At 59.3% G+C, this 11,334-nt stretch overlaps 1 protein-coding gene across 3 annotated transcripts; it reads right to left on the reverse strand.

Moving 5' to 3' along the window:
* BSG (basigin (Ok blood group)) lies at positions 2,932-10,797 on the reverse strand. 3 transcript variants are annotated; one of them, XM_021076684.1, is made up of 9 exons: positions 10,597-10,797; positions 5,693-5,849; positions 5,144-5,226; positions 4,861-4,997; positions 4,514-4,790; positions 4,298-4,312; positions 3,995-4,019; positions 3,774-3,840; positions 2,932-3,700 (listed from the first exon to the last, which is right to left on the reverse strand). In XM_021076684.1, the coding sequence occupies exons 1-8, from the start codon at positions 10,661-10,663 to the stop codon at positions 3,777-3,779; spliced, it is 825 nt and encodes a 274-aa protein (XP_020932343.1). In that variant the 5' UTR covers positions 10,664-10,797; the 3' UTR covers positions 2,932-3,700; positions 3,774-3,776. The 3 variants fall into 3 exon arrangements, 2 of the variants coding, with proteins under 2 accessions (XP_020932343.1, NP_001116558.1); NM_001123086.1 differs by lacking the exon at positions 4,298-4,312 and having other exon boundaries at positions 3,630-3,700; positions 10,597-10,680; XR_002339547.1 differs by having other exon boundaries at positions 3,995-4,790.

Below are 11,334 nucleotides of genomic sequence, written 5' to 3' on the forward strand. Positions count from 1 at the left end.
GTTGGCCGTGCCAGGCTGTGGCCCGCCCCAGGCAGATGTGTGTTCCAGCTGAAGGGGGATCTTTTATGCTCGCCCCGGGAAGATGTCAGTCCAGGCAGGCTGCCAGAGCCCTGGGGCTCTGGGCTGAGAGCAGGGAGGAGGCAGACCAAGGCCCAGCCTGGGGACCTGCGAGGCCTGGAGAGTCAGAGCAGTGACTCCAACCCCCAGGGACCTGGCCTGGACCTCAGAGTCACAGAGGACTCAGGGGCCCCTGCCCCTCTCCTGAAGACTCCTCCCAAACTCAGAGGCTCCACTTCGGGCCAGGCCAGCCTCTCCCACACACTCTCACCACCTGCCCACGCCAGAACATTCTTTCCATTCATTCATTCTTTTATCCATTTATTCATTTAATACTTACTAGGTGCCTGATCAGGGGCTGGAATTTAGAATGGAACCTAATAGGTCACCCTCACCATGGGGAGAGTGACAGTAGAGCGGCAGTGACAGACAAGTTAACACAGCAAACAGGATGGTTACAGATACTCTGTTGCCTGTTAGGTGGCGAGTGTTCACACCTGAGCCAGGATGAAGATAAGGAGGTGCTGGGTGTGTGGGGGTGTCCGAGCCAAGACCTGAAGTAGGGGAGGGTGCTGCGTGGATGCCTGTGGGAGAAGCATCGGCAGACAGCAAGGCCTGTGCAGAGGTCCTTGGGCAGGACGGTGCCTGGTTTGTGTGAGAAGGGATAATGAGGACTGGGGGAATGGGCGGGGGGTAGATGAGGACGCAGGAACACTGAAGGGTTCTTCAGTCTGTGTGGCAGGACTGGGGACCTACAAGTGCTTCTGGCTGAGGAAGGGGGAGGACACCGCCCAGGTCTGAGCTCTCTGCAGAAATGCCACTGTGCCAGGCAGAGCCCCGGTGTCCAGCCCTGGCTGCCGAGTGACCTTCAACAGAGCATCCCTCCCCCAGGCCTCTGACTGCCTGGTATCTGCACCATGAGGGTGGGGTCTCCAGTTCTGTGACCTAGGAGTCACCGGGAACTTCCTTTCCCTGTGGGGCTTAGTTGCCCGGGATGGACCTCCTGTTGGGGGCAGGGGTGTGTTAGAACCAGTCTTTCCACACCTCTGGCCCCTTCCTTCTCCGTTCTGACATCTGAGATTCCAAACCCCTCTCTTGCTGCCAACCGCTGTGGCACCTTGGGGTGCCCCCAGCATAAAGCAAGAGGTCCTCTCAGAATGAGGGCACAAGTGGGAGAGGGTTTAGGCTGGGGCTTGGGGAGGCACCCCCAGTGGCCTCCACTTCCGGCCATCCCAGTCCAGGAGGCACTATGCCCAGGAAAGGGGTGGGTGCCCAGGCTGGCTCTGAAGGAAGTCATGCCCAGCTTCTGTCCCTCTGCTGGAGGGATAGATCCAGGTCCTGAACCTCCAGGCATTTGGCAAGATGATCTCATTGGATCCTGTGACCCCTGGGGAAACTGAGGCAGGCTCCAGAGGCTGTGGCACAGAGGGCCATGTCCTGCTGGTGCTCAGCAAATACTCGCTCCAAGAACAAGTAGGAACACTTAGTGAAGGACTGCCTGCCATGCTGGCCAAGCAGCCCTGTGTTTACTAGTCAGGCTTCTCCTGTTAGCCTGTGTGAACAGCGTCCCTTTCTGGGGAGGGGGGGTCCCTGGCCCCCTCTCCCCACCACAGCACCAGGGCTGCTGGGATGCACCAGAAAAGCCTTTCTGTCCCCTCAAGGCACTGCCTGCTGGACAATCTGGCACTTTCGCCTGAAAGAAAGCAGCAGTTTCTTCCAAGCCCCAAGCCACTGGGCACCAGAAAGCAAGGTGGGTGGAGCCTCAGCCTGGAGGGGCAGACCCCAAGCAGGCACCCTGGCATGCAGTCAGCCTTGCCACATCCCACTGGGCCCTGTCCTCACAGTCACTGTCAGTGTTGCCCATGAGCAAGAACAGCCTTTGGACCAGAGAAAAGTTTACATGATGGATGCTCACACCCAGGGCCCTGGTGTGTCCAGCAGAGGGGCACGTGGGACAGGCAGGTGCCGCCCAAGATCTCTGGACCCCAGGTCCTGCTTAGTGGTGTACACATGGTGCCCCCTGGTGGTGGCCAGAGGGAATGTCTGGCCAGCAGCAGCTCCCCCCTACACCCCCTGCCGTCTCGGTCCCAGGGCCTGGGTTTCCTGGGACCAGTGGCCTCAGCTCCAGTAGAGGGCAGCTTCCCCAGGCTGTGCTGTGCAGGGTCTGTAAAGGAACCCCTATTCTCCCCACAGGTACTCAAGGGAAACCAGACTCAGGTGACTATTGTAGCACATCTTGTCAGCAGACAGGGGGCAGCCTAGTCCACCCTGGGACCTGTGGGATCTGCCAGGCTGGGGACTGGGCCACCCCAGTTCAGAACCTACTGAGCCTCAAACTGGTGGCCAGTGGGCAAAGTGTGTCTTCAATTTTTGAGGCATTGGTATGCAGAGGTTTCTTGCCAGTGTTGCCCTACCCTTCCTCAGGGGGAGTCCCAAAAGGGGACCCACCACCCCCACTTCAGCTCTGCCTTCTGGGCAAAACTCCAGCTCCATCAGGGTGAGGCAGCTGCTGCCCGCCCACCCGTCAGACTGCACAAGGAAGAGGGAGTGTTCTGCCCAGGATGGGTGGTGCCTGGTAGCTGTGGGTGGGGGCTGCTCATCTGGTCCTGGGGGCCCTGGGGCCCAAGAGGAAGATGATGCCCTGGTTTCATCCAGGTCCCTCTGAAGGCTGGAAAAAGGCTTAGAGAACTGCTGTCTGGAGATCCAGCAGTGAGTATCCACCCCATTCAGTCCTGGTGCAGGGGATCTCTCCACCTCCCACCCATCCCAACCTCACTCTTGCCCTCCACATCTCATTTAGCTTAGCCCCAACAGCTGAACCCTCGCTGCCCTGAACTTTCTTGGTTAAGACCTGGGCCTGGTGCAAACAGGAGCCAGGAGAGTAGGGTCAGCCTTTATTGGTGAGCAGGAAGGTAGGGCAGGGGCTCAGGCCCAGCTGGGGAGGTCACAGCAGCTCCTGCTCCAAGTGGAGAGCCGGACCGCCATCTTCCTGGGCGTATGGGAAGTGGGGAGCCCTGAGGGGGGCCACGTGGCCAGAGCTGTCCCGAGTCACCACACAGACCTGCAGTGACTCAACAGCACCAGCTTCACACAGCAGGAGGATTGGCACTGCACACGACCTGTGACCTTCTGCAGAAGGCAGGGAACTGGCTCTGGCCCAACAGGGCCCAGCAGCCTCAGGGAGATGGTCCTGGGGCGGGAACCTCAGAAAAAGTTCTGTCCTCCACACCCCACCCAGTGTGGCAGACTAGGAGGCCAACAGCCCAGGGGACATGGGGCGGGGGGGGGGGGGCATCAGGGTGGGGCTCCAGGCAGGTGGACAGTGAGGGCACAAGACAGAGGCAGTGGGGGCTGGGCCAGGGCACAGCAGGAACATCACAGGAGCCTCACAACTGCCCTGAGGTGCTTGTGAAATGTTTAAAAAGGGAAGCAAAACCCCCGAGGGACAGGATTCTACACATAGAAAACCCTAGCTTCGTTTTGTGAAAAAGAAGAGAAGATGTGTGATTTGAACACACAAGGTGGTTTGCTTTTGCTGGGCGGGTTTCCTTAAGAGGAAGGAACGTGGGGTTGTGCAAACACCAGGGGAACACCAGGCTCCTCCAGACAGGCTGGCGTGCCCATGCAGACTCATGCTCAGCACCTGCAGGAAAGGAGGGTGCTCAGACCCTAGCCCAAAGCCCTGCCCCCGCCCTGCCCCCCCCCCCGCCACTCACCTCTCAGCTGGCATTTCTCTGGCGAACGTTCTTGCCTTTGTCATTCACGTGGTGTCCACTGCTCTTCCTGGGGATGCAAGACGGCGTGTCAGGACAAGACACCCTTAACTCCCCCCTGCCCCGCCTACCAGAAACACCCCAGGTGTGCAGGGGAAGCTCCTCCAAGCCCTGCCAGGGGCACACCCGCCAGCCCCCCCTACCTCCACAAGCCCGAGACTCACAGTGGAGCAGAGCCGGTGTCCTCATCTGTGCAAGGGGCAGCACATGCAAAAGAGGAGGGGGGAGTTAGCAGAGCAGGCCCTATGCTGCCCATCGAACACGTGGGGATCCGGCACACCCCTGTGACAGGCACCCTCAAGTGAGCTCTCCAGGGTAGCAGCATGAAGGGCACCTGGGAGGGCTGTCTGTGTCCCCAACCCCAGCCCGCAGGCAGATGCCCCGGTCCCAGTTGCCCCATCATGCAAGGTCTGGGCTTGCTTGGCACCACAGCCCTGGACCCCAAGCAGCCACACAAGGGCACTCACCATGGAGGAGGCCCACTGGCAGCCCAGGAGGGAGGAGAGAAGGCAAGTGAGGCTGTGTGGCCACAGACCCTCAGCCAGGGAAGGGGCAGGGCCTCCGGGAGTCTCCGGGACAGTGGCCGAGGGGGCTGACCCTCAGCCCCACACTCCAGGCCGCCGCCCTAGCCCCATGGTGTCCCCACCCAGAAGAGGAGCAGAAGGCACATAGGGCCAGCTCACCATCCAGGACCTCATCCGGCTTCCGCCGCTTCTCATAGATGAAGATGACGGTGACCAGCACAAGCACCTCAGCCACGATGCCCAGGAAGGGCCAGAGGGCGGCAAAGCGGTTGCGCACACGCAGCACGATGACCGCCTGGCCGGTGCCCTCAGAGCTGGTGCCATTGCACGCGTACTTGCCCGGGTCCTCCTTCAGGTCCAGGTCTGGGATGTGCAGCTCTGTCTTGGTCTCCGAGGAGACCACGAAGAACTTGTTCTGGGAGCTGTTGGCGATGACCTGGGGGCAGGCAGATGTTGTGGAGGGCCGCAGCGGGGCTCAAGCCCTCCCTGGCCGGTGCAAGCCTCACCTGGTCCCCAGAGTCACTCATCTTGTACCATAGCCACTCGGTGACTGGCGGGAAGGAGTCCGACTTGCAGGCCAGCACCACGGTCTCCCCCTCGGTAGCGTGCTCTGACTTCTTCACAGCCTTGACATTAGGTGGCCCTGCAGGGAGAGCAGGCAGGAGCCTAACCAGGTGGAGGACAGAGGTGGAAACACCCTGCCCCCATCTGGATTAGGATTTGCGCATGCGTCCCTCCCGCACCCCACCTCCCCTCCAACACTGCCCTGCAGAGCCCAGGGGAGCCCACCCTTCACTTCCAGGTCTGTGCGGCCCGCGTGCTCTGGCAGGAAGATGCAGGAGTACTGGCCTGAGCGGTCGTCTGAGTCCACCCTGTAGCAGACATGGTATGAGAGAAGCAGCCTGTTGAAACCTCCACCGGACAGGCAGCCCCAGAGAACAGGGACCAGGGGTGTGCGGGGCAGCAGGCAGGATCACTCCACATCAGGGAGCCTGGCCCCACCACCCTCCAAGCTCATAGCAGTGTTCTAGGCTTCTGGAGCCACTCCTCGTCCCAAACTGGGTGTCACATTGGTCCCTGGAGTGCCCAGACCCCATCTCACAGGAAGGAGGGATGGGTTTGAGAGGTGATGAAGTCTTGCAGCCAGCTGCCCCTTGCTGGGTCCCAGACCTCAGCCCAAGCCTGTTTCTAATGTGTGCAAAGCCAGGCCACAACTACAACCTCCAGCCTGGCCAAGGCCTGGCGGCCAGGAGAGGTCAGAGCAGGCAGGGCCAGCAGCCCTGACCCCGCCCCATGATCAGGCCCCAGCCCCTTCCCTGCTGGGAGGGCCTCACTCACTCAAACTCTGTCCTCAGGTCAGGCAGCGCATCCTCCTTTAGCACCTTGCCCCCCTTCTCCCAGCGGTGGCCCGCGATCTCAGTGGCGCTGTGATTCAGGGCACAGGTGAGGCGTGTTTTGGAGCCAACATCATCTATCGAGGTCCAGATCCTGCTCCCTGGGCAGCCAAAGATAAGGTGAAAAGGGAAGAACCCAGGCCACTGGCTGCTTGTCCCCATGGCAAACCCGAGTGGTCCCAACCCCGACCGCACAGAGGGAGAAGCCAGGGCTGGTTCACAGAGCTGAGCACTGTGGGGCCCCTGGAAGGACCTCCCCTCGGGGTCAGAGGCAGGATTCTGGGAGGAATGGTCTCAACTGGCTGGGCCTAGGTGTGGGAACAGAAGCAGCGCCCACCCTGGTCTGGGTACAAGGACCAAGACAGTGACTGCAGGGTCCAGCGCCAGCAGACCCCAAATGCCCCTTTGGAAAGTCAGTCTACTGCTGCCCAGGTCACCATCCCCTCTGGGTGGCGTTGCATCTCCCCTCCCCTGATCAAGGCAGGCCGTCTGAGGTGGGTCAGGTGTGCTGTTTCCTCCTGCCTGTGAGGCTGGGGTGACCCCCAGAGCCTTGGAACAGCCGGCAGCCCTTCCACTGGTTTCTAAGCAGGTAAACCACCCCGTCCTCGAAAATGTTTTCTTTAGGAACCAAAACATAGAAAACACTTAGAACTAGACAGTAAGAGACATGGCTATGAGAGCTGAGAGACTGGGCTTGAGCTGGGAGGATTCCTCTGCAGGGAGGGCCCTGGGGCATGAGACCCCAGACCTCCATGTGTTTGGGATCAGGAGAGCAGATCAGAACAAGAACCCTTTTGCCGGGCAGGGCTGCAACCCCCATCAGTGGAGTAGCCACACTACAGCCCTGTCCCAGAGCAGACAACACTGTCCCTGGGGACGGTGGGGACTTTATAAAGGTGGGTCTGAGGCACAGCAGTGTTAGCGCAATTGTTAGCCTACCCAGAAGTGACCCTCTGGAAAGGCCACCCACCCTCACATATCTCAGAGGCATCCCCTGGAGAAGGTCATGGACACAGGACACGGGCTGAGAGCCAGCCCAGGAAGAAGCCTGTGGTGTAAAGTCAGGTGAAAGAGCAGAATACAAGCCTGTACTTGAACAACCCAGCCAAGTAAGAAGGCACTGAGGGGAAAGCAGCTACAGGGACACAGACGACAGGCCGGCAGCCAGGCAGCAGCTCTTAACACCCACTGGGCAAGCCACCCTCCCTAGGTCCTTGCTTCCTCCCTGGGGTTACATGGTGACTTCTGACAGTGTAACTATGCGAGCACAGAAAAAACACACGAAACTGGGTGGAATGATCAGAGGTCGTGACCCCCACTTGGACAGTCACCTTAGCCACCTGGCAGTCAGATCAGCGAACCTCAGTCCCGAGGAAAGATATCCCCACAGCAAGAGAAGAGGGTACCTGGCTGCAGAGGATACCAGGTTCACACTCACACATGAGCAGGGCTGGCCTGGGCTCCCTCCGTCCACAGGGACGCCTTAGCTGCTAGGAAAATGAAAGCCCGGATCCCAAGCCAGACTTTCCCATCAAGCCACTTTCTGGAACGGCTGCAGACAGAGTGCACTGTGTCCTCTTCAGGCATCTGAGATCCGGGCCTGGAGGACATGGGTCCTGCCCAGGCCTGCCTGTTAGGTTCTTGCTGGGCTGACCATGCTCCACTCTGTCCCACTATGGACTGGCCACAGGAGGGCCCTGGCTCCCCAGGTGCATTTCCAGCCTGCGGGACGCTGGCCTCTTGGTGTAGAGGTGGGACCCAAGGCCAGCCCATGGACAGGATGTGTGCATGGCCAGGCCTCAGTGCCCCACCTCTGGCTACCCACTGGGTCTTTCTTTAAGAGAAGACAGGATGTCTCAGAGGCCCAGGTCAGCAGGGACGGAAGCAAAAAACTAGATGGCAGTGCCAGGGGGAGAGCAAGGAGGCCCCTAGCGGTCCACACCTGTAGCTACTTGTGTATACACACATACACACACTCACAGGCACGTGTGCTCAGAGTTCCCAGGCTGTGTGGGTGAGCACAGCTACTGGCCACAAGGTCCTGGGGACAAGCCGACCTTCACATCTGCCCACCTGGGGCCACCAAAAGGCAACTCAAGCCTCAGGCCAAGCAGTTACAGCCAGATAGGGCATGAGGCTGGATGCTCACCTCTATACCACTTTCACCAAAGAAGGCCCCCTGGCAACCTGCACTTCTCCAGTCAAGATTTCCCAAGACTGCAGAACCAGCAGCTCCTATAGCAGAGCTGGGATTGGTGAGCAGGGTAGGAAGTCAGGCCAGAAGCAGCCCTTCTCCCAGACGGGACCTGCCTCTCTCCAGGAGACCTGGGCACCCAGGAGCTTCTAGAAAGATTAGTCAGGTCTTGTCCAGGCCCCACCCGGCCTCCTGGGGGAGAAAGAAGTACCTGCAGGCCACTTTTAGGTGGCAGTCAGGTGGGAGGCCTTAGCTCTAAGAGAGGGGCTGAGAGCTAACCAACCCCAACCCTCCCAGGAGGGGCCTCCTGGGCTGCCCCATGGCTGACACCCCTGCCCTCACCCAAGGTCCACAGACAGCTGGGGAACCAGCCAGGTGCCCCATCTGGCCACTGCCAGCCTGTCCGCCCAAGAAGCCCCCTGTGATCTGCCACATCCCAGTCAACCATAAAACAGGGCCGGGTCACTCCAAGTAGGCTACTGTGGCGGTGGCCCTCCCAGGGTGACCACAGAAATGCTGCCACAGGTGATGTTACTCTGTGACACTAACAGGCCACTGGACAGGACCATTAGGAAGAATGCCTCAGAATGCTCCTTGGAGTGAAAAGTACAACCTCAGCCACACCGACCCTCCAGGAGGCCCAAGGCAGCAGCACCCCTAGAAACTAGAGGCCCCTGGCCATGGGCAGCAGCTTGTCCTCCCAGAGCACCAGGAACAGGGAGATGCCTGACCCTCCTCCCCAGAAAAGTGAAAACTCAATTCTGGCCAAGTGACTTGTAACCCACGTTCTCAAGTAAAGTCACCTTCATCTAAAAACAGCCACTCTCCTCCGTGCCCACTTGGTGGCTGGGCCGGCATGAGGCCAGGCAGCCTGGCAGTAAACAGCCTGAAGTGTTCAGGATGCGGCAGCTAGGTAATGGAGAACATTCCTGGGATACCAGCCTCAACTCCTTACCCCCCCAACCCTGCTTGGAGGAGGTTCCCAAAGCCCCTTAGCTGAGGCTCAGAGGGGCACCCAGCTAGCAAGCCTGTGCTGGTCTCCCCAGCCCTCCCAGGACGACAGGACCCTGCACAATCCTGGGGAGCCAGGGTCTCCTACAGGAGGATCATCCTGGAGCCTCAGGTGACAAAGGTGCTGAGGACACCACTCCTGGCAGAGTCCTCCGAAGCAAGTTTCTAGAGAGCTGACCTGGCCAGGAGAGGCAAACACTGCCACTCACTCACCCCAGGTGGAAAAAGGACCCATGACCCAGACGTTTAGGTCATCCCTAGTCCCTGGGAAAGGCAGGAAGTGAAAAGGGAAAGCTAAGGCACAGACACAGCATAAATTCACCAGGACTACCAACTGCACACACCCCAGGTGATGTGCGTATTTGAGGACAGCCCCAAGGTGATGACAGAGGAGTAGTGCTCCCAGCAGAGGAAGATGGAAGGCCCTCCCTTCCCTCTGGCCAGGGCTGCATCTAAAGGGCACTCATCTTGCCTGGGGCTCCTCTTCCCAAAGAGAGCAGGCAGCGCGCCTGCCAGGGGCCGTGCCCTTGCCCAGAGGCGGTCAATAAATGCCCATTGTGATTATAAGGAAAAGGAAAGAAACTGAGGCCTTGAAGTGGGTCACGGGTAACCCACTTACTGAAAAGCTGGTGAAGCTTTTACAAGAAGCAGCCCCTCCCAGGCCCTGCCCAGCCCTATGCAGTTTCCTGCTATAACAGCAGCCACTGAGGATAGAAGCTGGCACACTCCTGCTTCCCCCAGGGGGAAGTCTCAGGCCCAGCTGGTCTGCACTTTGTTCTCTCCCTGCCGCTCACTATGAATTGTTAACTGAGAACCAAACGAAGTCCCCATCGATTCGGGAAGAAAATGTCTCCCTCTCAGGCAAAAGAGAGAATGGGAGGGCTTGCTTTCTCCGGGGAAAACACGCCTTAATCCATCTTCCAAAGACCATTCTCTAAAACACGTCTTCCCACCCCACAGTCTACCGCTCCTGTGAAGAGCTCTGAAAACAAAACGCTTGTTTGTGCGACTGTAAAAACAGCTCCCCCCGCCCCCACGCTTCCTACTCCCAACCCAGTGGCTCACGATGACCTTGGAATACCTCCCCTACCGGCCAGGGCCTCAGTTTCCACCCCAGTAAAAAGAAGAGGATGGACTAGCCGCCATCTCCTTCTGGGCCCCGAAATCAGGCACAACCAAAGGAAGCGGAGTGTCGGCCTCCCTACAAGGGTTAAAGTGTTCGGGGACCCCAGGAGCAGCTGCACAGCCAGAGCGAGACACGAGACCTAAATCCCAGGAAGAATGACAATCCCTTCAGCCGGAGAGCCGGCTAGCCCCAGGGGCCGTCACGTACTTGGGTGCCCGCGTCCCCTTGGGGACAAGAGCCCACTTCTCGGATGACAGCCAGGCTTCGGCGCCCGGGGGCTCCCCTGCAGCCCCCGCCCCAGCACACCGAGCAGAAAGGCCCATCCTATGCTGCCTCGGGCAGGTAGGCTCCAGGCCGGAGTCTCCCTCCTCCGAGGGCCGGGGTCTTCTCCCCCACCACCCGGGCCAGATTCTCTCTCCCCACTCGCCCCAGCCGGGGTCTCCCCTGGAGCGGAAGGAGGCCACTCCATTCCAAGTTTGTGCCCCCACCACCCCCGGAGGGCCCCCAAGACCCTCACCTGCCCCAGAGCCGCCCTGGGTGCTCAGTAGCACGAGCCCCAACACCACGAGTCTCACGTCCGCCATCCTACCGTCCTACCGTCCCCGCGCAACCGCCGCCTGCGGCGCTATAAGAACCGGGAGGCCGCCGGACGCGCGCACGCAGGCGTCTTCGCGGAGGCGGGGACGCGCACGGGGCGTCTGCCACCACTTGCGCACGCGCATGTACGCACGTACGCACGCGCAAACCCCTTTTGGCTCGTGCTACGGAAGCCGGGTGGCCCTGCGGTCCTGAGGCGTGGCTACGTTTCTAGGAAACGGGGCGGGGCCTAAGAGGCTGGGCTGGCAGCCTCGCTCCTCCCTAGTGCGAAGTAAGATCCGAACTGTACGCGCAAAGTGGTCAAAATGCTCAACTTCTGTGTACAAAAAAATTTAAAAAGCATCGAGGGAGGCGATGGCGATCGATGTGAACAGCCCCCTGGGGTGGGGGCTGCCAAATTTAGCAAATAAAAATAGCTGGACAGCAGTTAAAGTTTGAATTTAAGCTAGAGAACCAGTAATTTCTTAGTGTAAGAGTACTGTGCAGTGTTTGGACACAGTTGTGCAAGGAAAGCATTCACTCTTTATCTGAATCGAACGTAACTGTCCGTCCTATATTTGGCTGGAAAACCTACCCTGAGGTTTCCGTGTTTTACAAGTTTTTTTTGTTTTTGTTTTTGTTTTTATGACAAAATAGGAGTTCCTACTGCAGCACAATG

Source organism: Sus scrofa, chromosome 2 (assembly GCF_000003025.6).
Source record: "Sus scrofa isolate TJ Tabasco breed Duroc chromosome 2, Sscrofa11.1, whole genome shotgun sequence".
Lineage (NCBI taxonomy): Eukaryota > Metazoa > Chordata > Mammalia > Artiodactyla > Suidae > Sus > Sus scrofa.